This window comes from Talpa europaea, assembly GCF_964194135.1.
Source record: "Talpa europaea genome assembly, chromosome: 5".
In the NCBI taxonomy this organism is placed as follows: Eukaryota; Metazoa; Chordata; class Mammalia; order Eulipotyphla; family Talpidae; genus Talpa; species Talpa europaea.
The window spans coordinates 16881820-16907444 of NC_140071.1; the positions used below are offsets into that span (position 1 = coordinate 16881820).

Genomic DNA, 25625 nt, shown 5'->3' on the forward strand with positions numbered 1-25625 from the left:
TATTAAAAGACATTAGTCAAAAATAAAAGCAGAAGTGAAATCTACGATGGTCATCATGTACTGGCCATTCAGAAGTCCAACAGCCTGAGGAACATGTGAATAGAGGTGGTTGTGGTAGAAAGCTCTTGTCTGTGCAGAACAGGTTTTGAGTGGCAGCCTGGAATTCACATGGACAGGAACCCTTATTCTGCCTTTCTAACCCCCCACCAAACATACACACAACTGCTCTCCCAGGTGCTGGCTACACCTGCCTGCACTATGGTCTCCTAGGTTTCTCCATGTCCCATCAACACATGGTACAGTTTGTGCTGACACCTAAGCTGATCCAGGTGGCTGTGACCCACCCCCATCATAACCCTTTCTCCCTCTGAACTAGGCACCATGCAAGGAATTTTGTTGGGATCTCTTCCCAGCATTTTCCTGGCAAGCAAGAGGGCAGCTTGTCATTGTTATTGGTCCACTTGGCCTTTTTTCAAACTTGTCTCATTTGGGCTTAAGCTCCAAGCAATTCCCTGTAATCTTTGACTTGTGGATATCATCCTTCCATGGCTGTCCTGTGCAGCTGCAAGTTTTCACCTCATTTTATGTCCTACAGCTCATTTTAATAGGACATGATAAATCATTCAAGATAGTTAAGACATTGATGAATTTAACTGAGATACAAACTACTTTAGTCACTTATCGTACAGTTGCAGCTGGCTCTTCTGGACTTGCATAGAGTCTACGGTATTTCACTGATGCTGTGGCCAGTCAGTAAATTTGGGTTCGGCCTTGGGAGTATATTATAACTGTGAAGAAGCCAATCCTAGAGGAAAAGAACCTTTAATCAGAATAACAGAATGGACTTTCCCTTAGAAGTGAGCAACAACCATAGATATTAACATATACTGAATGTTTAGTATGTGCCAGATGCTGTTACAAATATTCTGCTAATACTCGTTTTATTCAGTTTTCACAGTAACTCTATTTTAGTGGCTATTCTTGTTAGCACTTTCCTTATAGTTGAGGCACACAGGAATTTAAGTGTTGTGGCCAGAATTTTGTTGCCACTTGTGGAGGGAATGTGATGAGGGACACAGCAGTTGTGGAGCAGGTTTGCAAGGCAAGACTCTGCTACTTGAGCAGAAGTTCTTGTGCCATTTATTGAAATCACGCAGGCTAGTAAAAGCTGATCATGTGACAATGGTATGAGGAAAAAAGTCTGGAGGGTGGGATAGGAATGGGGGACAAAGTTATAAAAGGGACAGGAAAGGGGACATCGTGACCATACATTTGTGTTAGCAAAGTATGATGTTATTACAGGCAGAGTTATCCGAGACCACCATGGAGACAGTCATGTGATCAGGTCAACATCAGCCTGGGCATCCCTGGGCCTATCTCGTGATATGGACTATACTCTGTAGGTGATCAAGGAATGCTCTTCTGTGACTTGCAGTTGCCCATGAGTGGCCAGCTAGTAGCCAGCTCATTGAACCCATGCTTAAGTATCTTGGCAAGCTCACAGTGGTGGAGCTGGGCTGTGAACCCAGGCCATCTGGCTTCTGGGTCCAGGCTTTAATGTACCATATGCTGCCTTTCAATAAGTGGAAATGAGATTGGGGATCTCATAGTATAAAGAGTTTGAATTTGTTGGGATAGACAGAAGGGAGCCTTTAGAAGCCCGGTGACCACAGGAAGGTGTCACTGTGAAAATTCAACATAGCAACATTCAGATAATTTCCAAAGAGAAGAAGGATGCTCTGGGGAGAATTGTGAGGACTTGCTAACTTCCTTGGTGTTTCTTGGTATCAAAGTTATCTTTACTAAAGTCCAGTGCTCCACTCAAGTCTTTTACTCAGACAAACATTCACTCTATAAACATTTATTTATCATGGGTTCACATGTCAGCCCTTAGGCCTAGAATACAGATGTAGAAGCCAATTTAAGAGACACAAATGATTGTCCACCTAGTAGCTTTCAGTAGAAATTGTCCTTTAAGCGATATGTGGTGGGTAGCATGCTCTACAAAATGCAGCCTTAGAATTTCAAAGCTTTCGTTATTATTTCATTGTTTTGTCAATAAATAAACTCATTTTTCAAAGTGTATGTTTAAACTGCAGATGGCTGACATCTGTATTAGATGAAGATCAAAAGTTCATACATAGCCCAAGACTACCCATTAGCGTTCCATGATTGCGCGATGAGAATTTCCCTTCAAATTCTGTGTGTTTTCTTGGCACTTGGCATCAAACTGAATCATAAAACTTAAGACATTTGGGGGATTCCCTTGTGGGCTCTAAAAGGATAATGAATGAATTTTCACATATGGGAAGCTCGATGAGTTTTCCAAAGTTCTTCATATCTGCCAAGTGTCCTTGGTTTGGGCTTCTTTGTAGCTCTCATTAAGAAATGGCAGTCACAAGCGTTAAGCCACTTGGGTTTTCTGTAGGGGCCCTGTATCTTTTGGGGACTGGAGACTAGGGTGCATGAGGGCTCTCTGCGCATAGGCCCTGCAAAGTCTCAGAATATCAGACGGATGATAAACATCTTAGCCCCTCGTCTCGTGCTCTTAGAAAACACTGTGCCCTCTGCCTTTAGATGTCAGGCAGAAATAATTTCTTGGAACCAGATTTTTTCCCCTGTGGGTGGATATTGAAGTTTATTTTGGGTTTGCTATTATTGGAGTGTAGAAAGGCTATAACAGATATGGCCTTTCTTGAGAACTACAAGAGTTTTGGTATAAATAAATCAGTGGTGTCTCTTGCCTCAAATAAATTAAAATATCCAGACTATTTAAAATTAGCCTCTGATAGCCTAAGATAATATACTTATGTGTATAGTATTTTCATTAAGTCACTCTCTGTTTTTGAGGCTTCCAAATCCAGTTGCAGCATAGATAAACATTTCAAATGGCAATGATAACTTGCCATGCTGGAAGGGCTCCTCTGAGCCGGAGAAAATTCTATGTTAATATATTGATTCATTAAAAAATCCTGCTGTCTACCAGAAGGGGCATTATAGACAGACGTATACTCAAGTTCCTGGCATCAACTACAATCAGGTTTGGAAGTCAACCATTTTTAAATGTGCCATTTCTCCTACTTTACAGGTCAGGGAACTGAGACTCACAAAGTTGAATAACTCCTCTAGGGTCACACAACTAGAAAGTAGCAGAGCCAGGATTTGAACACAGGAACCCCGAATCCAAGCTCTTAACCCTATACTACATCATGTAACTGTGAGAAAACACGGGGGAACTACACACTTGAATGCTAGTGTAAGCCTTTGTTAAAAATGAAAGGTAAGGAGTGACTTTATGCCTTGTTGGCAAAGAGGTGGCAACACCAAAATGAGAGAGGAAAAAGAAGTTAGAGAAGAGACAAGAATAACTTGGATTCTAGAGCCAGGAGCTTGGCTTGAGCAGAGAGCATTTTTGTGTGGCTGTGGCTCAGGCCAGAAAGAGAGCTGGACAAAGTAGAACTCAAGGTGGAAACTCAATTAAGAAAAACCTTGAATAGGGTGAGGGTGATACTAGAGAGTATGGGGTCTGCTGTTGACCATGATTTGACATGGATGGGAAAGTGAAGTAGAGCAGAATATTTAACTCAGGGAAGCTGACATTCAGGAAGAGAAGAGCTGGGGGTGGACTGGAAGTAAAAGACCTGTTGAGAGACTATTGACACGTCCCAATGATCAGTGTTTGACTCTCTTCCCTAGCTCTTTAGGTATCTAAACCTGTCAGTGTGACTCGGGAGCTTGGCAATAAGGAGGGCTGCATCTAAAGTAGGAACCTAAAAGGTATTTGTGAAACTGAATTGAATTAAATAAAGGCATTGGTGGTGGAGATGGAAACTGAGTCCGTGAAGGAAACTGGAGAGGCAGCATCAACAGTCCTTGCTCAGTAATTGGCTGGGGAGGTAGAGGAATAGGAGATGCCATGGTCTCTGGCGTGGGTGATGATACGATTCCAGTACCAAACCAGGTAGGTGACCACCCCAGGTCTTTTGCTCCTGCCCAGAAAGCCCAAGCTTGAGCCATGAGAATATCTTTGCAGAGTTTATTGTATGAAGGGGCCACTGCAACAGCCAGCCATCAGGTTACCCCCAGAGAAGCCAACTCTCCTCGGGGTGGGAGTGCTGTGGTTATGTAAGGAGGGAAGGTACGTGAGTGAAGTTCAGGGGCTTAGACTCTCCCGGTGCAAGGAGTGCTGGATAGTCTAATTTAGAGTCAAGGTGTGTGACTTTCCCAGCAGGGTGTTTTCTCAGCCATCAGCAAATGTTTGTTTCCGATGCCACTATCGACCTCGGAGGGACACGGGATTTTAGTAGAGATGTAACACAATCAATTTTCTGAGTTCTCAGGAATGCAAGTTGGAGCATGTCAGCAATTCATCACACGGAAGAGGCTGGGGGCAAGAGAGAACAAGGGGTGGTTAGAGTTTAATTCCACTTGTTCCTAATTTTTTTTATCCAGGGGAATTTGGGGGGGGTTTGTTGTTGCAAAACACTGGCTTCACCAGTTCAGTGCACAGGTTTCCCCCCAACACCGAGCAGTTCTCTGACACTCCTTGGGCATCCTGCCATCCAGCTCAGCTCTGTAGTAACTGCCCGGAGATGACACCGGGTCCTGTGTGTTAAGGGCTCAGCGCCATGAGACTGCCCTCCACTTCCGAGGCAAACTGTTACCTGTACTGTAGTTGTTACCTTTACTTCTGACCAAGTCACTCAAATCTGACCCTGGCTGAAAATCAGAGGTTCCCACAGCCCTATCCTGGGGTGTGATTATTTTGCTAGTGTGACTTACAGATCTCGGGGACACATTCTACTTGCTAGATCACAGGTTGATCATGAAAGGATAACTCAGGAGCAGCCAGGGGAAGACATGCATACAAACACATATGGGAAAAAGGCTGTGGGGCCCTCCAGGTCCTCTCTGTGACCCTTTCCCCAGATTTTCGTGTATCACTGACGTGAGGCCCTCTGAACCCCGTGCTTTCAGCATTTTATGAAGACTTCATTACACAGGAACAGTTGATCGAATCATTGACCGTGGCAAGTCATTCCAGCCCTTCTCACCTCCCCTGGGGTTAGGGGAGCAGGACTGAACTTGACTGGTTCCTCTGGAAACCGGCTTCCATCCTTAGGTTACCTGGGGCCTTTCCAGAAGTCACCTCTCTTTAACGTAACAATACTTCTTTTCATTTTAGACATTTCGAGGTGTTTAGGAGTTCTGTGTGAGAAATAGTTCTGGGGCCTCCCTGGTGGCGCAGGGGTTAAGCACAGCACTGTGAAGCTGTCTGTAGCCACTGCAGCATGAGTTCAATCCCCGGCCAGGGAGCTACCCACATGGTGCAGCAGACCTCTCCTGTCTCGCCTGCTGCCCCCCTCAGCAGTGTATTTCAGTGGGCACCCCATTCTGTCTCTGGTGAATCCTCTCACCCCCATTCTGCATCTCTGGCCTGTACCCCAGCTCTTGTATGCATAATTTTTTTTTTAAAAAGAGAGATTTCTGATTATAAATCACAATATCACAGGTGACCTTAACATTCACCAAGACAGGCCATGTGAAGGGAGGGTGTAGTGAACCCTGCTCAGGCCTTTTTGCTTCTCATCTCTCGCCTCTGATCTCTCAATGGCCTACAAGCACCTGTTCCTTTTTTTAAGTGCCAAAAGGTGTGAGAATGCAGACACTCTCCCTCTTCCCAGGGAAGCCACTTCATGCTGAGGCATGACCTGATGCCCTGCAACCTCACCACTCCATTCACCACCTCTGCCCTTTGGTTATGTGGGTCCAGCTCTTCTCCATTTCTTTACCATCCTTTAGGGACCTCTGGGTTACCCCCTCATATTCTCCAAGGTGTGGCTCTCAGATACAATTTTCTTTTTGGCCATCATGCTGGGCCCTCCAGCTTTCATGTACGTGACCACCCAACAAGCTGCCTTGTGTCTGGGTCTGTGCCCCAGACCTTACCCTTAACCGTCCCTGACCTCCAGTCATGCCAGATACCTAGGGACAGCTGCTTCCTCTTGACCCTGGAGTCTGCTCTACCTGTCTTTCCACTTCCAGCCATGGATCAAACAAACCACCCTTAGCTCCCTCCCTGCCTAATGGGTCCAGTGAAAAATCACATGACACCACCAAATGGTTTCTTTATGGGGTTATAATTCCTACTCTCAGCTGAACCTTCAGAACTGCTTGAAAACCCTGTTACTCATTTCAAGAGGGTTTCCTTTCTCATTTCCCCCCAGGAGTTACTAGGAACATTAGCTGTTGGGAACATTTTTCAGGTTTCTTAGCCCACCATTGACCCCCTGTCCTGTACTCCTGCTGGCTGAAGAAAACTGAAGCCATAAAACACGAACCTGTCTCCCACATCGCTATGCTCATCCTCCTCTTTACTATCTCGGAGGCAGGACCGACCCTGATTTACAAAGATTAGCCTTCTGCCTGAGTTGAATCCTCCATTTCACTTCTACCCCCTAGATTTTTTTTCATCCATCTCTCTCACTGGTTTTTTTCGCTTGTCTTAGACTATAAACACATTAGAATCTTACTTATCCTAAAACGTTCTTTCATTGACCTTTAAGTCGAACTGCTCATTTAGCTTCCTCCTGGGAGAAATAGCTATTCTGTGCATTGGGTGACTTTACCATTTCTTAATTTCTATACCTCAGTTTCCTCATTCGTAAAATGGGCTACTGCTAGTACCTTCCTCATAGGGTTATTATTTAGATTTATTTGTGCTGTAGTGCAGTTCCTATTACTGTACATTTTTAGTTATTCTTGGTAGTAATAGTGTCTTCTCTGGGTTTTGATAAGATTAGCTCACAGCGCTGGTTTTCACTGAAAAAAAGTTAATGCATAAGTAGTTATTGGGTGTGTTTCTGTCCTCAGAAGGCTGTGAACTCCTTTAGGATCAAGACGACTTCATATCCATCGTTTGCATCCTAGGATATTGCATCATGGCTGATACAGATATAAACAAATGAGGGCTTGAACACAGTTGTTTTGGATGGAACCATTTTTTTCTCCCTAATGGGCAAAATTGGATCGACCTCTTCCCTGACCTAGCTCTGCTCCTGTGAGACAGCTTTTACCTCATGTGAATTTGTTTTTAAATATTGAGTAATATTTTAACATTGGTCAACATTGTCAAAGGAAGGAGCTTGGTAGGATTATGGAGACTTTAAGTGCTTTTGCAGAGCAAAAAGGCATCAATTGGAAAAGGGTTTCATCATAGTGGCTTCCAAAGCAGAAGGAAGAGAAACAAAGCTGTTTAGCGGACAGCTCTGAATTGAATCCCTCCCATCTGGCAGGCAGTGGGCGAGGGGCCAGGGGTGAGGGAAACAGATGCTGGTCATTAGCCCTGCCCTGGAACTCCCAGTCCAATGGGGGGCTCGGCAGACCTTTCAAGACACTTTAGAAATAAGAGCAAATTGCAGCTGTACCAAGTGCTGTGGACGAGAAGCATGGGTGAGCCTAACAAGGGCAACTGCTCTGGTCCAGCGGGATGGGTAGGGCAGACTAAGGGCAAGGTGGGCAGGGCAGAAGAACCAGCCCGTCTCTGTATAGGGGTGTTTATAATTATGTATTATGTCCATGATGCACCTTTCATGGTTTATGTGGATAAGATCTCAGCATCGCTGATGCTTCCATTGAAGGGAGGGTGATGGGTTCAGGGTCCATAGTAAAGATGATGTACCCTATATGTGCTTAAAACCTGAAATAAAAATGTAGGCAATGAGAAAACTCAGAACCCAGCATGTATCTGTTGAAGGAACGAACATTATGGAAAAGTCTTAATGAAATTGTGGGACTTGTTAAAAGTGATCAAATATTTATCTCACGATGTATTGGTCACTTTCTGGATTTTCATGGACACAAGGGATGACAGATAAGGCTCACTTGGAACAACTCACTATACTCTCTACAGCTTCCATTTTCAAGTTGTTGTATCTTGTTTTCTCTCTATTAACCAAAGTAATATTTACCGCGAGGTCTAGTTCATTATCTAATCAAAACCCGTTCCTACATGCTTAGCAAGTTGTCCCTTCCCTTGTGTCATTTTGCTCATTTTGCCATTCCATTAACAGCCTGTCTTGTGCTGTTAGCGTATTTCTCATGTTGCTGTATTTTATTGCTACAACCTAATAGAAAATGCAGTGAAAACTGTACCAGATTTGATGAATGAACATTCTGCGAATGAATGAATGTTGCGTCTACAGAATTCTCTTTATTACATTGTAGCTTGAAGCTAGATGTCTAATAAGTACTAGCTGCACAGTCAACAGGAGAAAATATCACCCGGTCCTGAGGTCCGCCTGTTCCTTGTCCTCTGTCTAAAGCTATGAGGTGCATGCTTGTACTGGATTCTCTGAAGCCTTCCCAGTGAAAACACTGTCTACTTCAGCTGACTTTCATTTTAGCCATATAAATTATAAAGAGTCTGCTCTCCATAAACTAGACGAGTAATGCAATTTCCAAGGGTCATGTCTCAAACTGACTCCTCCAGATGACCGCTCAAGCAGGTCTTGCCACAGGGGATGTGCTGATTTGTGATGGTTGTTAGGGTTGGAGCATCTTCCCCAAGAAAATCAAAGAAACTCTTTCTCTTCCTGGATCGCTTCGTGCCACTGGATTGTTTTGGTTGGGTTGATGTATTCCAAAACTCAAACCTTCCCACTAGCCAGATGTCTGTGAAACTGACTTTTTCCACTGGTTTTTCAGTTCCCAGTGATTTAACCAAAATAAAAGAAAATGATGCCATGTCTGGCCAAGGGCAGACCTCACCCATTGCCAAAACCCCGGTGTTCATCACATGGTTGACATGGTGTCTGCTATGCTCGAAGGAGCCAGACCAGTCTTTCAAAAGACCAGATTTCAAGGGAAAACTTAAGTAAGTAGGTGTCATTTGGAAATGATTTGATGAATAGGAATCTTACAGGCCAGCCATTGAAAATCTCCTTTGTGATATATTAGAAGGAATGTTTGGAGCCCACATGGAAGGTAAGGTCTGCCTTTCCACATGCTGCCCTTCATAGCTGACACATTACACATGTCTCCGGAGCGTAACATATGGCTTCCTGGACTCGCAAATGTGGCCTAATGGGTTCTGTTGAAATAGCGTCTGTTTAAACAGTCTCCTGGAAAAGTGAGCCATATTCAATAAAATAGCTAATTTCATGCCTGCGAATGTTTCTCTAGAGTCCTTTAAAATGTGATTTTTAAGGAGTACAGTAGAAAATTTGCAAATTTAAATTTGCATGAAGATGTTATTTGCCCCCCAGAAGGGTGAGAGAGCCATGAGTCCTAAATTGTAAATATTAGAAGATTCATAGAACATGAGTCATTAAGAAGAGTGCAGATCATCTTATTCAAGAAGAAGAATTACCATTTGGGGGGGGGTGCCCCAGATGCATTCATGTATGTAGTGTGTATATTACATTGCATTCTCAAGAGAATTTGCAAGTAGGACTCTCCCCATTGTACAGATAAGGAAATGTGGATGATCCAGATGATCTGCAGTGACACCTGAGTGAGAGGTGGTAGACCTGGAATTTCAGAGCACTCAACTCTGAAGCACTGAATTTTTCTGCACTGAAAATTCTTAGCCTGAGTTTATGGATGGGCTGTGGGTAGGAGGTGAAGCTGAAGAACCTCTGAAATTGTATGTAAGCTTTTGTGTGTATGTGCACTATTCTGGAGAGTGTTCACAACTTCATCAGAGTCTTAAAAAGATTTAGGAAGCCTGCTAAGAGCCAGATTTCCGCACCAAGCCACCTTCACTTTAGAGATGAGGTAATAGCAAGAATGTAAGCCCCTGAAGGAGTGGACTCTCACTGATACTGAGCCACAGACTTATTTCTAAACTCTGTGTGCGTGTGCGTGTGCGTGTGCGTGTATGTGTGTGAGACAGAGAGAGAGAGAGAGAGAGAGAGTGCACCAGACAGACAGACAGACAGAGACAGAGAGCGATAGCAGGGTGGGAGGGTGAGAGAGAGAGGAGATCACGTGTAATGAAAATTGTACAAAACAATGACCGGACCATGAAACTGGGCAGAATTTTCATGCTCCCAGTGTCTCTCCCCGATCACAGCCCATGCCCTCACCCCTCACCATATCCCTGACTTTATGGTAGCCTTGACCTTGTCTTTATAATGTACCCCCTGTGTCTGCAGCCCTGTACAACAGGGTTCCAGTTTGTCTGTTCTCTTTTCACTTGCAGTCACGCCACTGTGTTTTTTGTGCCTTGCTCTTTGTGTCTTGCTTCTTTCACCATATTGTTTTTCTCCATCCACGGGGTTACATGTCATTATAGTTTGTTCATTTTCATTATCACGTGGTAGTCTATTGTTTGATTATATTGTAGTTTATTTATTCATCTTCTGTGATTGGATAGTTGAATTATTGGTAATTGTTGCCTATTATGAGCATTGCTTTCTTTAATGTTCTTAGACACAGGTGCCACATGTAACTTCTAAGGAAATCTTAATATTTATTATTAAGCTTTTGTGAGAGACAACCTGTCTAGTTGCACAAGGAAAAAGTAAAGAATGACTCTCTTCTCCGCTCCTCTCCAACTTCCTTAACAACACCTCGTGGAGAAAGAAACTCCTTTCCAGTACAGTGTGGTTACCTCAGCCTAGATTCCTGTCCCAAGACTAGCAATAGAAACAGGAGAGTACTTGCCAGTCCCAGGCGCCATACCAGAACCAGGGATGCAGACTGGGCCTGGCGGGGGTCTGCTTGTTTAACAAGTATCCTGGTCATACTCAGGACCAGGAGACCCTCAGTTCGCCCTCATGAATTTGTAAGTCTTGCCTCTCTGGTTGTGAAGAGATTTGAAGAAAATCTTCCCATGATTGAAATCTTGGAAAATTTTGCCTTAGAAAAGTTAAGGGAGTTGAATTTATTTAATCGGTAATTTTATTTTTTAAATTCTGAAGGATGATTAATTATTTGCAAAACCACAAAAGCATTTTCATAAACAAAAAGACAAACATTTGCTGTGTCAGGAGAGATTTAGGTTAATGAAGAGATGAACCTCCAGCTAAAGTCAGCCAAAAGCATTGAGCATTTGCCTGGCACCACAGGGGTAAGAAATAAAGGCTGTTGTCAATGCCTGCAGGGAACTGAAGACCCAGAGACAGAAAAGGAGCACACACTGAGCTTTCCAACAAAAGCCAGGACGCGATATTTCATGAAGTCTAGACTGTGGGCTTCAGTCGGGATGAGTAGGCGGCCCTCGGGGACAGGATGAAGGAGAGAAGCAGAGAGAGGTCATCAGGAAAGGCTGGAGAGAGCCTGCCCGGCTTGAATGAGCTTTCCAAGTAAGCCTGTTCACGGATGACAAGCGCGTTCCAAAGCAGTGGCATCCGAAATCTTTTATTGTGATTCCCCGTAAGAGATATATTTTCTATCATCACCTGCTGTGCCCCTTACACAATAGACAAAAGTTTTCTAAAACATTTAACTTTATTCACTATGATACATCTGATGTGTTCTATTGTTGTAGAAATGAATTCTAGCCTTTTACCCAGGCAGAGGAAGAACAAGCGGTACTTCAGGAATGGTGAGGTCAGGAGAAGCTTTGTTACTCATGCATGAGGTCCCAGACCTGGGGAGCCCCATAAGGTCTGAGCACCCATTTAAAGACCAAGGGTTCCTTTTATACACAACTGTGTCCATATCTGTTACATGGATAACATCGTTTTTCAGCAGGCACAACCATTGCTGCAAAGTCCCCAGACAAGGGGGGCAAGGCATGGGGGGAAAGATGCAGGCATTCAGGGATGGCCTTGGAGAGAGAGACCAGCTTGGCCGGCTGCCCGACCTTGTAGATAAGAGTGCTGAGGCCCGGGCCGTGAATCTCGAAAGGGAAGGAGCTGTAAGTCAGCAAACTTGTTTTTTTTTTTTTTTTAAAGGACTGTCTGCTTTTTTTTTTTTTTTTAAGATTTAGTTTTTATTTATTCATACAAGCACTGGGTACAGTCAGAAGCGCTGGAGGGTGAGAGAATTCACCAGAGCCAGAGCGGGGAGCAGAGCAGGCAGAAGGACCGAAGTACACTGCTGAGGGGAGCAGCGGGCGGCAGGAGAGGTCTGCGCGCCATGTGGGACCCTCCTCTGGTGGCCGGGGAGCAGCCGGGGATCGAACCGGCGCTGCAGAGGCTGCGGGCAGCTTCGCAACCCAGCGCTCAACCGCTGCGCCACCGGGGAGGCCCAGCAAACTTGTTGATTATGCCTGTGTTAGAGTGTTCATTGCACCTGGGCTGGAAGTTCTGCTGGAATCTTTATTATATTCATTCGCTCAATGATATATTTTCGCTTCACTATTTTTTTTTTTTTTATTTCATTTAAAAAAATTGGTGGTTGAAAACACAGAGTTTAAGTCTGATGGATGGAGGCCCATCTGGCGGAGGGCATTTTCCTTGGGTAGTGGTGAGGAGAGGATATTGTTATTGTGTTGGTAGTCTCAGAGGCCTCTCCCAGTTCTGGATTCTGGATGAGTTACTTTGGGATGTCATGGCAAAAATTCAGACTTCACCTGTTCTATGATCCACTTATGAAAAACTCTTCTTACACCAAAATGTGTGGGATTTTTCTTTACACCAACAGCTAATTCTTCAACTCTTCCTACACCAATTGGGTGTCCAGCAATTCAATTGAATCCTGATTATGAATGAGCCAGAGTTAGCATCAGACCCCACAGGTAATAGGCTCAGCCCCACAAAGCTGATTCACTTCAGATGTCAATTGCAAGTCCTGGGCCTCCCATCCTTCTGAAAAACCAGCTGTGAAGTTTGGAGGGTCCCAAACCACTCAGGTTCAATAATTTGCTAAAATGACTCAAAAAAAACCTCAGGAAGGCACTTTACTTATTACCACTACCAGTTTATTATAAGGACTACAATTCAGAACAGTGAAAAATGCTTCGGGCAAGGTATAGGGGGGAGGCAGTATTCCCAGAACCTCGTATTTACTAAACCTGGACACTCTCTCAGCCCAGTAGGTGAGTTGGGCAACTTTTTTGAGTTTCCAGAAAGTAGGCAGGATTGATTAGATCTTTGGCACTTGACTTAATCTCCAGCCTCTATCTCCTCCCAGGAGTTGGGGGTAGGGCTGAGAGTTCCGACCCTCTAATCGCTGCTTGGTTCCTTTGGCAACCAGCCCCCGTCCTGAAGCCATCTAGGGGCTTCCTGCCACCAGGCACCTCATTAACATAAACTCCACAGTGGTTGAAAGGAACTTCTTAGAAATAACAAAGCACTTGGGAAATCCCGGGAGTTTTGGGAGCTTTTCTGCTGAGAACCAAGGACAAAGGCCAAATGTACAATTTTTATTACAGTATAATATCACAGCTCAGTTATCTAAGCAGCCCTATCTTTGGGCAGGAGATGTACAAGATGACTTTCTAGGATTCATTTTGATGCTTCATTTCAATTTAGTACCAATCCGCAGAGGACTGCAAGTTGGGGAGAGAAATTTGCCTCTGGCATCCTAAGAGCTATGACATGAGAAGTGTTTATTAGACACGCGTTTGTCTCCTTTTGTGATTGGCTGTGAAATTTTGGGTATAGAATGTGGCACTGGATACAATAAATAGGAAACAATATAATAAATGTCTCCTTGGGCAGTTTTAGAATTAACATATTTATTAAATATTTTTGTGTGTTTAGGATAAACAAATAAATGTTTTCAGTATTTTTGTGTAGATAGTCATTATCTCTGCTTCAACTGCACTAAGAGAAAACAGACCTCTAGACCTCTAGACTCTAGACCAAAGAATTTTAGAATTTAAAGGTCCTGCCATAGAACTTGTCCTCCAAAGAGTAGGGGAGGGAGATATCTTTCTCACTGTGTTGTATAAAATTGAACTCCCTAAAAGTCCACATGTAACTAATTTTAGGGAGCCCCTCCAATCAGATTTTTCTACCCCAGAGTTGAGTGCCTTGGAGACACTGCAAAGGGAAATCCTTTCACGTGGCCTCTCTTTGCTAAAGTGCTTTCAGTCCTGTCCTCTGAGATTTAATATCCTTTTGATCTTCCCAATCCAGTTTTAATTTGGTCCCTTGAAGTTCTGGAAGGATTTTAAAAGACAACACTAATATTGTAGTGTTGGGATAATGTTAAGTTGGAATAGTTGGTCCTAAATGTACTTCTGTAAACTTTTTTGTTTTGCTTTGGCTTGTAAAAATGCAGTATAGAGTAAATAAAATACAGTCTGTTATTTTGGTATTTGCTGCATTTTGTTGTTAAGTAAACTTTCTAGTCTACTAACAAGTGTGTCAGGGACAGTATTTTTATTATGTTTCTCCTTCACTAGGCAGCCTGATTTGTAATTTAAGATAAAACCTGATGTCTGTGAGTAGGTTGATGGTCATTGCAGAAGCATGGATGACCTTGGCCAGGACACATTTTCACTTTGGAGGAAACATTTAGAGGACTGTGGTGTAGAGCTGCACTGTTCTCTAGGATAGCTACTAGATACTGGCACTTAAAGTCTAGAATTAAAGTTAAAAGTCCCATTGCTCAGTTGCACTAGCCACATTTCTGTGTTCAAAAGTCACATGGGGCTAATGCAATATTGACAGTTTGGGCTAGAAAACTCTTTGTTGGGAGAGGAGACTGTCCTGTGCATTGGAGGATCTTTAGCAGGATCTCTGCCTTTCACAGTATTTGGGTCAAAATCAGGGCCTAGGAACAGGCCAGAGAGTGGCAATAAAAGTAGACCAAGAATTGTGTGTCTATAAGCCCTCAGGTAACTGTTGAACTGTTGGTCATTTTTGATTCTGTAAAATAGTAGGTCCAGTGAGCTGTGGATCAGGTCAAAGGCCAGTGTTCTGAGGAGCCAGCTGTTGAGTTTCACTAGAAATAAGCTAATGTGTAAACTGACCTCAAGGTCTTTTTAAGTTGCTTCATTTCAAGTCAGTTGAAAGAACTAATTCTGTTTCAGAGTTTGCTGACAAGCCTCTATTCCACTGAACTGTTGATGTTTCCTTTTGGGAAACCACCCTTCTTGGTTGTTCCAGTTGGGAAGGGGAAGGTATTTTTAACATTGTCCATTTGGGGGCAGGTGTCGCTTTCCAGGTGTGGGCCGAGAGGGCTGTCAGTCAACGTGGCCATGACCGTGGGGTTGCTCATGAGCTCTGTGTCTCCCCCTTGCTCCACAGACCAACGAGTGGAACAAGAACGATGACCGGCTGCTGCAGGCTGTGGAGAATGGCGATGCAGACAAGGTTGCCTCACTGCTGGGCAAGAAGGGGGCCAGTGCCACCAAACACGACAGCGAGGGCAAGACTGCGTAAGCTAAAAAGTTTTGTTCTAAATCTGCAGTGTTCTCTGCAATCCTGTGTATCCATGGGGAATTCCACAAGAGCCTTTCAAGGGAAAGTCCCTTGAAAGGGACTTTGTGAGATTATTGTCTTCCTACCCCCATGTTAAAATATCTAAGAGGACATTTTATTTTATTTTTTGGGAGACTCTAACACTTTATTTAATAACACACTGGCTTCATTGGTAATTTTTTTTTTACCATCCAAACCATGTACTTATTTATTTATGTGTGTATTTGTATTGACATAACATTGGTGTATGATGCTGTGTATTATTCAGAGGTACAGGGTCACATCTCTTCAGAGATATATTCTAATCTAATAATAGTTCCTTTCTCTTCCTAGTTTCAAATTACACATGGGTTTTAACCTAGAGGTCTCAGCAGAGAAGAAATAGAACCAGGATTATAACCAATTATTAGATGGCAAATGAATTCTATCCTAGATTAGAAACAGCATAAAAAAGAACGTAATTTTTCCCATAACTCTCAAACCTTGCTCTTTGAAAACCTCTTTCTTAATACAGAAATTCCATGAGTACTATGAATTTAAGATTTGCCATATGTGATTTTCTTGCCCAAAACTTCATTGTTTTATAACTAAAGCTAGATATTCAATTAAGCATTTGTGTGTGTGTATGTATTATGCCCATCCTTTCCCTGGTTGTGTTTTAGAATCATCATTGACTTTGGGGCCTGTTCTGATCCAGACCGTATCACTTCTGTCATCTGTAAACCTCAGTTTCTTCATTGCAAAATGGAGATGACAGTATTTAATTGCCAGGGTAATTCTGTGTCTATAGAACAATATGGTAATGCTGGTTGGATGCCCCAGCAGCAGACTTTGAAACTAAGTCCTAGGTACAAGTAAAATTTCTATAACTGGTGATCTAGAATCCAGCACTGAAAAGGAACCAAGCCCATATAGGCATGATATTGACAGGTGACTACCATGGGCATCTGGGACTCATTCCCACTGAGAACCTCCAGGAACCTGTTCAGACTTAGAGCAGGGGGTGGCTCTTTGTAAATAAAGTTTTACTGGAACATAGCCACAGCCATTCATTTAGCATTGTCCATGGCTGCTTTTGCGCTGCAAAAACAGACTTGAGTTATTAAGACAGACTGTATTGTCCACAAGACCTAACATATTAACTATCTGACCCTTTATACAATTTGTTTGCTTACCAACCATGTAGGACTCAGAGTTATCCCACCCAGGGAGTAAGGAAACTGGGGTATCTATTCATGATCTCCTGTTTCTCCAAGGTTGAGTGGAACCTGTAAGCCCATAATGCTCACGGCCTGGTGCCATATGTAACGAGTTAGCCCAACACCTAGCCCACAGGGGACATAAAACCAGCTCCCTTCCCTTCTTATTCTAGATTGGTGGTCTTCATCCTAGCACTTTCTGCATTAGAGTCACTTGGGGTCAAAATATTCATGCATGTCCACCCCAGATATTCTGAATAATTTGCTCTGGGGAAAGATCCAGGAATCATTCTTTTTTAATGTACCCCATTGTAGTTTCAACCAGAGAGAACCATCATCTACAAATTAGATTAACTCTTGATGGAAGGATAGATAGTGAAAATAATAGACAAATTATAAGGAGATCGTTGAGCATCAAATTTTGGCAGATTTTGCCAATTAAATCTCTTCCCAGTACCATCCACTGGATGCTACTTTGCTTTAGGAACCACAAGACAGATGAGTGGGGCTGAGCTCTCAATAGAGACCAGGCCAGTCAGCCTTAAAGGGAATAGGGGAGCCTTCTTACCACAGTTGGCTGGGTCCTCTCTGCCTAAGTCCTGGGTTGAGCCCACCACATCAGCCTCAGTTTGAGTTTTCACCTTGGCAGAGGCTTGTCTCTCAGCATGGGGGAGGGCCATCGCCCTGTGGAAATCTGATTTGATAGTCAGGACTCCCAAGCAGCTGGTGGGCTTTGGTTCTTGGCTAATATTAGATTGAGTCACTTACCTACCAACCTCTGGGTTGCAGTGTGACTCTGCTCTTCACCATAGCAAGGATGTCATCATGTCTGTGGCTCAACTTGCAGTAAGATACCCCATGCATATTTGTTGTGGAGGATTACCTTTTCATGGGGCCCTGTTTGAACTCAGTGCAATCTGAGCTACAGTGGCAGAAGTCACCCTCCAATTTGTCCTGGGATTTATTTTTGGTGATGGACATGGCATTAGGCGCTACTCTTTTACTCCACAGTTTGCTTGACTCCTACACCTTCCAGTCCAGCTTTGCAGACATCTGCATGAGGCAGCTTATTAATAGCCATCCCAGAAAAGAGGGCAATAAGTGTTTCTGATAGTTTGGGTCCAGATTTTTAAAAAAGTAGATAATAATTTAGATTAGCCACAGTTGATAGCACCTAATGATTTTGTACTTTTTGCTAATAAGTATTTTCTATTCTCTTTTTATTGTGGTAAGATATGCATACCGTAAAATGTACCACTTTAGCTACTTTAAGTGGGCCCCCACTCTCTCACCTCTGGAAACCTGCTCTTCCATAACTGCTGAATCTAATCTGGGCATTGCTGCCCGAGTGCATCTGTATCTCCCTCACACTGGAAGATTTTTCTCAAGCTTTGGAGACTTTTGTTCTTGTTCCTCCCACACACATTCGATTGGGCAGCATGTGAACTGGTTGTTTCCTCAGCGCAGCTCTGAATGGGACAGACCTGCACAGTGTCCCCTCTAGAACTCCTGGCTGCCTTGGCCCCATGGAACATCCCCCAGGCAGGTGTTTGTTTGTGGACATATGTGGAATGGTTTGATTGGTCCCCAAAGAATCAGACCAGATCACATACTTAAAAGTACCTGGCCTCCTTCTCTGCCTGCTCATTTAGATTTACTCTGCGATTTATACATCTTCACATCAAAATTAAGGTGGAGGCCCATGTTCTAGTGAGTTTTTATGATAACACATTTTGTCACTTTACGCAGTAACGTGTAATGTTTCCCTGTTACCCAGCCTTGAGTTCTGGCTGCCTTTCAAGTTGGCTTTCAAGGTCCTTCTGGCCTTGCCCTTACTTATGTAAATGTTCTCTTACATTTGCTTCTCCTGGAGGTGGGGTTTTCTGCTCTCTGCCCTTCCCTCATGTTAAGAGCACCCCAATAATTGCTCAGGTTCTATGTCCAGTCCAGAGGCCTTCTTGCCTGACATTCTCAGTCCACTTTTATTTTTCATCCCTTTGAGATACTAGAATTTTGACTTAGAACTTGATGGATGTCATGCTAAAGAGCAGGAACAACAGAAAAGTCTGCAGCTTAAGAAAAATCTTAGCTTCCTGAGACTTGAATCCCTTACTAACTAGTAAGCTCCCTGGGGGCAAGTTCATGTGACTGGTCTTGTGGTGTTCACACTGTTCCCGGCACATATGAAGCATTTAGTCAGTACTTGTGGAAGTGACTCTTGAGCATGGTTTTTAGGGAGAAACCACTCTCTCCTACAAACTTATGGCTGAATTAATTAGGGGTGAATTACTTGGGGATCCAAAGGAAAAGAGCCACCTGGTATATGAACATTACACCTCTGCTCTCCCAGCTGCTGGTGCAATTTTAGGATTCACCCTCACTGCCTAGAGAACCAGATGACCCAGAAAGTCCCAAAAATGTAGTGGCAAAGGCAGCCACCTCAGCTGACATTCTACAGAAACCTCCAGAAGCCAAAATCAATAATCAGATGGGTGGCTTGGTGGTCCTTCAAACTTCTCAGTTTCTTCCCAGAATATTGCCTTTAGAGAAAGATAAAAAATCATGTCTGAAAAGTGCTTCCCTGTAAAACAGATCTAAGAGAGGCTGATAAAAGTAAAAGCAATGGAATGGCTGGAACTCATTTAGGAAAGAGTTAAAGAAGGGGGGTGTCATGGGTCAGAAAAGAACAAGATAGAGCAGGATGTAGTGTGGAGGCTGCAGGCTGTTGTTTATGGAGTCAGGCTTGGCTTCCTTGCCCATCTGTTCTCTTTCCACGGTGGAGGAGAGGAAGTGGGGGTTGCCATCGCCCTAAAACCTCTTACCATTCAACAGGCTAATTGTTTCAAGATGGTTCCCCTACATTTGGATGTGCATTTAATTAAAGTTATGTGTTTGTCTTACGAACAACCAGACTAAATAAAATCACTGCTGGGACTGTAGTATTTGAAGAAATACCACCCAGGCATATGTGAATAGACTTACATATATATATATATATATATATATATATATATATATATATATAGTCTGCATACATAGCCCACATTTCAGAAATCTGATCTTTTTGCCTTTGAAAGCCAAAAGAACTTGTGCAAGTATTTTTGGATGACTCCATGGCACTTAAATATAAATATAAAATGAAATGGAGGAGATAGATGTTGAATTCTGCAAATCGGTACAGTGAGGAACCTCCCTGGCTGGTGTCTTGTTGTCCTTTGTCTCTTCCTGTTTTCTCAGAATAGGGATATATATGGAATTTTATACCAGCAGTTCAGTCTTGGAAATCAAGTTATACCATCTGGTCCAGCTCTACTCACATACACCTGCCAAGTTACTGCATCTAAAACTGCTATAAACTTTATATATAATTGCAGCCTCCTCTCTGCAAAATCACTTTCCTGACAAAATCACCTGCATCTTTCCTAAAATCTATTGATGTTTGATAGAGGGATAAACTTAAGGAAATAATTACTGTAGAGAATATGTACTCTGCTTTTGGACATCTAGATTTTTGAATGTGATATATAACCTGTGTTCATACCTTGCAAATGTGCCCAAATGTTTGTTTCATTGACCTACCAGTTAGGCAGTGCTCCTTACATGCCCAGTGTTCCAAGCTCTATTGTAAGCACATACATGAAAAAGAGGAAATCATCTCCTTGCCTACAAGACCCATAGCATCTAACCAGGAAATCAAGACCAATGGAAGTACTGGAGCATAATTAAGTGCCAAATTGTAAAATACTAGTGATAAGGGGTTCGAGATAGGGAGCACTGGATGAGCTATGAAATGCTTCCTGCCTGAGATGTGATGTGAGGTGGGCCTTGAAGAGTGGGTTGGGAGGATTTGCCTGGGTTTATGGGAAGAGGAAGACAATACAGTGTTGGCAACTACATGAATAGAGACAGAAAGCAGAAAAAGCAATGACGCCATGATCACTATGGTTCTCACTTTACTTTCCTATTAAAATTACCTGCACAGTTTTAAAGGGTGCCACCCCCAGAAATTTACATTGAATTTGTGTAAGGGGTCAGTGTGGACACATTTGTTTTTTAAACATTCAAGGTTACTGGAATGATCAGTCCAGATTGAGAAGAATCACTGCACTAGGGACCCCATGAGAGGCCCCAGATGCCCCAAGTTTCCCAGCAGGTTCTACCCATGATTGATTACAGGGAGCTGAGGAAGGCCCTGGGAGTCCAGGTGAATTTTTTTTCTGGCAACCAGTTTCTATTTCTTTTTTTTCTTTTTTAAAGATTTATTTATTTATACAAGCACTGGGTACAGTCAGAAGCGCGGGAGGGTGAGAGAATTCACCAGAGCCAGAGCCGGGAGCAGAGCAGGCAGAATGACAAAATACACTGCTGAGGGGAGCAGCGGGCGGCAGGAGAGGTCTGCGCACCATGTGGGACCCTCGCCCATTGGCGGGGATCGAACCGGCGTTGCAGAGGCGGCACTACAGAGGCTGCGGGCAGCTTCACAGGCCAGCACTCAACCGCTGCGCCACAGGGGAGGCCCAACCAGTTTCTATTTCTAAACTTTCTGAAGCCTCAGTCCGCAGTAGCAGGAGCCCCTATTATCCTGCTTTTGAAAGAGCTGAAGTCCAGCCACCCCAGCTTTCCTCTGCCTTGGGGCCTTTCTCTCTGGTCAGGAGGGTTAATATCCCCCCATTCCTGCAGCACAGGAGAATTTATTTTTCAGGATTTTATAACTAGAAGCTATTAAGCAGCACTGCCTGCTTTCTCTTCAGATTATAATGTGAGATGGGGATCCTGATATTTTAGTCCCAGCATTATTAGGATTGTCACACTGAAATATCCAGTGTGATGCTGGGTTGGCTTCATGAACTTTTGGAACTGAAAAAAGCCTCAGTGGTCATATGGACCAGGGGAACAAACAGGCTAGTGGATTTGAATGACTTTATTGTCCCATATTTGGGGATGGCAGAGTTGAGACCAAAAACCAAAGAATATACACATTCAGTTCACACTTCTTCCTACTCTGCCAATGGACCTTAAAAAACATACACATCACCTAGGGGACTTGTTGAAACACATATTGCTGGGCTCCACCACCTCTCCCACCCCCCCACTCCAAAGTCTAGGTAAGATCCTAAGAATTTGCATATCTAACAAGTTTCCATAGTGATGTTGATGCTACTGGTCTGAGGACCGCACTTTGAGAACCACTATCCAATGGGATGTTGGGAAGCAAAATCTACCTTATAATAATAGAGCATACAGGACACAGCTGCTCTGAAACCTGCATTACAACCTGATAAAAACATGGCCGTGCCTATTGATAAGTGTGCCTTGTTTAAGAAAAAGAGATTTTAGACCAAAAAACCAAATGCAAAACTTAAGATTTGCATCAGCTGACAAAATCATTTCTATCTGCTAGGATATTAGCAATAGGCCAGAGAAAGCTTCAGCCCTTGTGGAATGGACAGTCTATCAGGGCAGACAGACCATAAACACCTGGTTCTTTAACATGACATCAGGCATGTGGAAGAAAATGAGGAGAATAGGGGCCACTTTGAATAAACCTGGGAAAAGAATGCCTGTCTGAGCAGACACCTTCATCAGATTCCTGAGTGGAGTGAGGACCAACCCACACACTTTTCTGGAACTGCCCTTCTGTGGCAGGCAAAGGCTATGGGGTGGGAGAGCCATGGATGTGCACAGGGAACAGAGTTAGAGGTGAGCTCAGAGGGGAGCAAACTCCTCTTGTTTAGAAATGGGTGGGCCACCAGAAGGACTTGGTCTAAATACCTAATTTCCCTGCTTTGTTTTAGTGTGATTTAATCTTTTTTTCTCTTCAGAAATGTCTTATAAAAAATTGCAATAAAAATGCAAATGATTTTAAGTGATTGGGAAAGGCTGAAGCTCTTATTTTTTGAAAGATTTATTTATTTATGCATACAAGAGCTGGGGTGTAGGCCAGAGGTGCGGGGCGCAGGGGGAGAGGATTCACAAGAGACAGAGTGGGGAGCAGAACAGGCAGATCTACTGAAATACACTGCTGAGGGGAGCAGCGGGTGAGGCAGAAGAGGTCTACTATGCCATGTGGGTAGCTCCCTGGCCAGGATTGAACTCCTGTTGCAGTGGCTTCCTAATGCTGAGACTTAACCCGCTGAGTCACCAGGGAGGCCAACGCTGAAGCTCTTAAAGGGCTGCAGGGAGGAGGGGGGGCTAGTTTTTATCATGAGTCTCACTAGTGACCCCTCTTTTGGAAAGAGAGGGCTTTGGAAAGGAGTGAAAGGAGACATGGGGATATTCAGGAGAAACAATCAGGGTAGTGAGTTCAAGTCCTGATCTTTTACACATTTCCTGTCCTCTCTGAGCCTCCATGTATATGAATTAAGGATGTGGATGTTTATCCTTCTGGAAACTTCTAGTACTCTAGGTTTCTGGACCTGGCTAGTGCTGTTAGCGTCTGCTTGTTTCTTTGTGTGGACATGGTGGTTTGTTTGACTTGGGGAATGAAAATTGGCTGCAGAGGCAAAGGAAGGAATTGGCGCTCAGATCTCGGCAACCTTTTACATTTTTTTTTTTTTTAAATAGAGGCATGTTTTATTTATTTATTTATTTGTTTGTTTGTTTGCTTGTTTTTTTGTTTATACAAGCACTGGGTACAGTCAGAAGCGTGGGAGGGTGAGAGAATCCACCAGAGCCAGAGCAGGGAGCAGAGCAGGCAGAAGGACTGAAGTACACTGCTGAGGGGAGCAGCGGGCGGCAGGAGAGGTCTGCGCGCCATGTGGGACCCTCCTCTAGTGGCCGGGGAGCAGCCGGGGATTGAACCGGCGCTGCAGAGGCTGCGGGCAGCTTCACAACCCAGCGCTCAACCGCTGCGCCACCGGGGAAGCCCAAACTTTTACATTCTTGACCTTGTATTGCCAGCCCTTTGGGTACCAAGAGTAAAAGGACAAGAAAGAGTTTGGTTTGTGTGACATTTTCTGTGAATGAATATGCCTGAAAAAAATCAAAATCTTCTAAAAGTAGCCTTGCGAGTTTTTATTTCCCCCAAATATATGTTTCAACTGGCAATCAGAAACCAGAAAGCTGGTGTTTGTTATGACTCTGAAAGATAGAACTTTCCAGGCCATCACTCATGGGCTTTTGAATAGCAACAGTTCAAGTCCCCTTTGGGTTAAGAGCCTTGAGAAATATCCCAGCCTTGTCCTGAGGTATTTATTTTGGGAAGATTTGCACAACTGGCTGAGTGGTTTTGTAGGAAATGAAGCCTCTGTTTGCTTCAGTGCTGGGACTACATTCCTCGCCTTTTGAGCTCCCTGGCAACCCTAATCTGCCCCAGTGAGAATCTGTGTTTGCTTTTTGGCCAAATACTTCCATTTTTGAGTTTAAACTTTGTTTTTTAAAGAGCAACACAGCCAGTTAAGTTATATTATATAATGTTTCACAGTTTGCAGAATGATTTGACAAACAGTGCAATTTCTCAGCTTGCTGGTCTGGAGCCAACTCTGTAGGGGGAAAACCAAGGTTAGAATCCAGGCTCCTTTGTAAGTTACTAAACTGCTTTGTGCCTCAGTTTCCTCCTCTGTGCCTGCATTTGCCATTGGGAATGGCAAAGGATTACTCCTCTGTAGGCTGATTGGGAGAGGTAAAGAATTAAAGCCTAACTAGTATTCTGTGTTTCCATAGATAAGCTGCTATTGTTATTGTTGGTTATTTCATTGCCTTAGACTTGGTTTGATGGAGAGGGAACTGACATTAAGTGCTCAGCCAGGCGGACTCAGCAACCAGCAGCATATCCTCTGGACCCCTGGCTCCTCCTCCTCACCTTCAGGCTGCTCCCAACTGCTATTTGAGGCTACTAGGGAGACCAATGAGTTGACTGTCTCTTTGGAGTCTGAGAGGGAGGGTACCACAAAACTCTTAAGCACAGAAAACTTGGCATCTTTGCAAGTGACAAAAGTAGAGAACCCCCAAATATCAGTAAACAGCAAGGAGTAATGTAGCTTCATCTAAATTTTCAGGCTGCTCTGTTTGTGCCTTTAGTTACAGCTCTCTTGAAAGCCCAGCTGAGTTTTATAAGTAAACTAAACATTCCCTATTATAATGAAACTTAAAACAGCATAGATTCCTTTTTTGTGGAACATATCCTCCAGATTGTTTTAAGACAAGGGGATTATATTTTCCAAAGAACTTTGAAACAGTGTGTGCCTTGGTAAAAATGATGGTGTGAGGTTCTCAGCCTCTCCTCCATTTTCCACCAGGCCTCTCAACGTCAGTGAGCATGCAGCTCAGCTGGGAAATTTGCAGATGCAAGTTTGGATTGAGTAGATGTGGGGTGGGCCCAAAAGCCTGTATTTCTAACAAACTCCTGGGCCTCGGACCACTCTGAGTTGCCAAGACTTAAGCCATTGAAGTGAGGTCACTTCAGCTGTGGGAGTCTGGAGAGCGCCCCCTGCTTTCCCCAGGCAGTGGCAAGCATCCCTGTCACTGGATCTGGGCTCAGAGGTGGATGAAAGCTTTTTCCACCCCTCCCTCCTTCACTGAATTCTTGACCCATCTCAGTGCAGACAGAAAGAAGCCAACAGAATCTCTCGTGAACTATATTGCCATACAGACTCTTGAATGATATTTTTTGGCTTTAAAAGGAGAGGCCACGCTTTTTAATTAGAAGTCAGGCCCAAATGGAGACAAAGCCAAGGGATGTTCCTAATTTGTCTTGCATTTGCTCTTTTATATTTCTGGAAGGGGAACTTTCAGCCGATAATAACTGAAATAACTATCCCAAGTGTTCATTAAACAAGATGTGAATGTTTCTCCTCTGAAAATTTTAGGTTGTAATTAAAATTCTTATCTCTTAAATTAAAAATTGCTAGGCCATAGCAAGCCTTGGGTAGGAAATAGACAAATTAGAACTCTCGTATGTTGTTACTGGGAATGGAAAATAGTAGAGCAGCTTTCAAAACAGTGTAGCAATTCTTCTAGAGTTCAACATGATTACCAGATGGCCCAGCAATTCCACTCCCAGGCACATACCCACTAGAATTGAAAACATGTCCACATCAGCACTGGTGCAGGAATGTTCTGGCAACCTCATTCCTAATAACCAAAAAGTTGAAACTTTGAACCA

At 43.6% G+C, this 25625-nt stretch overlaps 1 protein-coding gene across 3 annotated transcripts in view; it reads left to right on the top strand.

Annotated features, from left to right (window-relative positions):
- RAI14 (retinoic acid induced 14) overlaps positions 1–25625 on the top strand; it is a gene marked incomplete at both ends in the record, with an annotated part of 102770 nt that overhangs the window by 41517 nt on the left and 35628 nt on the right. For 2 of the 3 annotated variants that reach the window (XM_084233160.1, XM_084233161.1), the window contains one exon: positions 15150–15280. In XM_084233160.1, coding sequence (XP_084089286.1) covers positions 15150–15280 — 131 coding nt within the window. Of the gene's footprint in view, positions 1–14968; positions 15023–15149; positions 15281–25625 lie in introns of those variants that run through there. The other variant, XM_084233159.1, reaches the window with a different exon arrangement.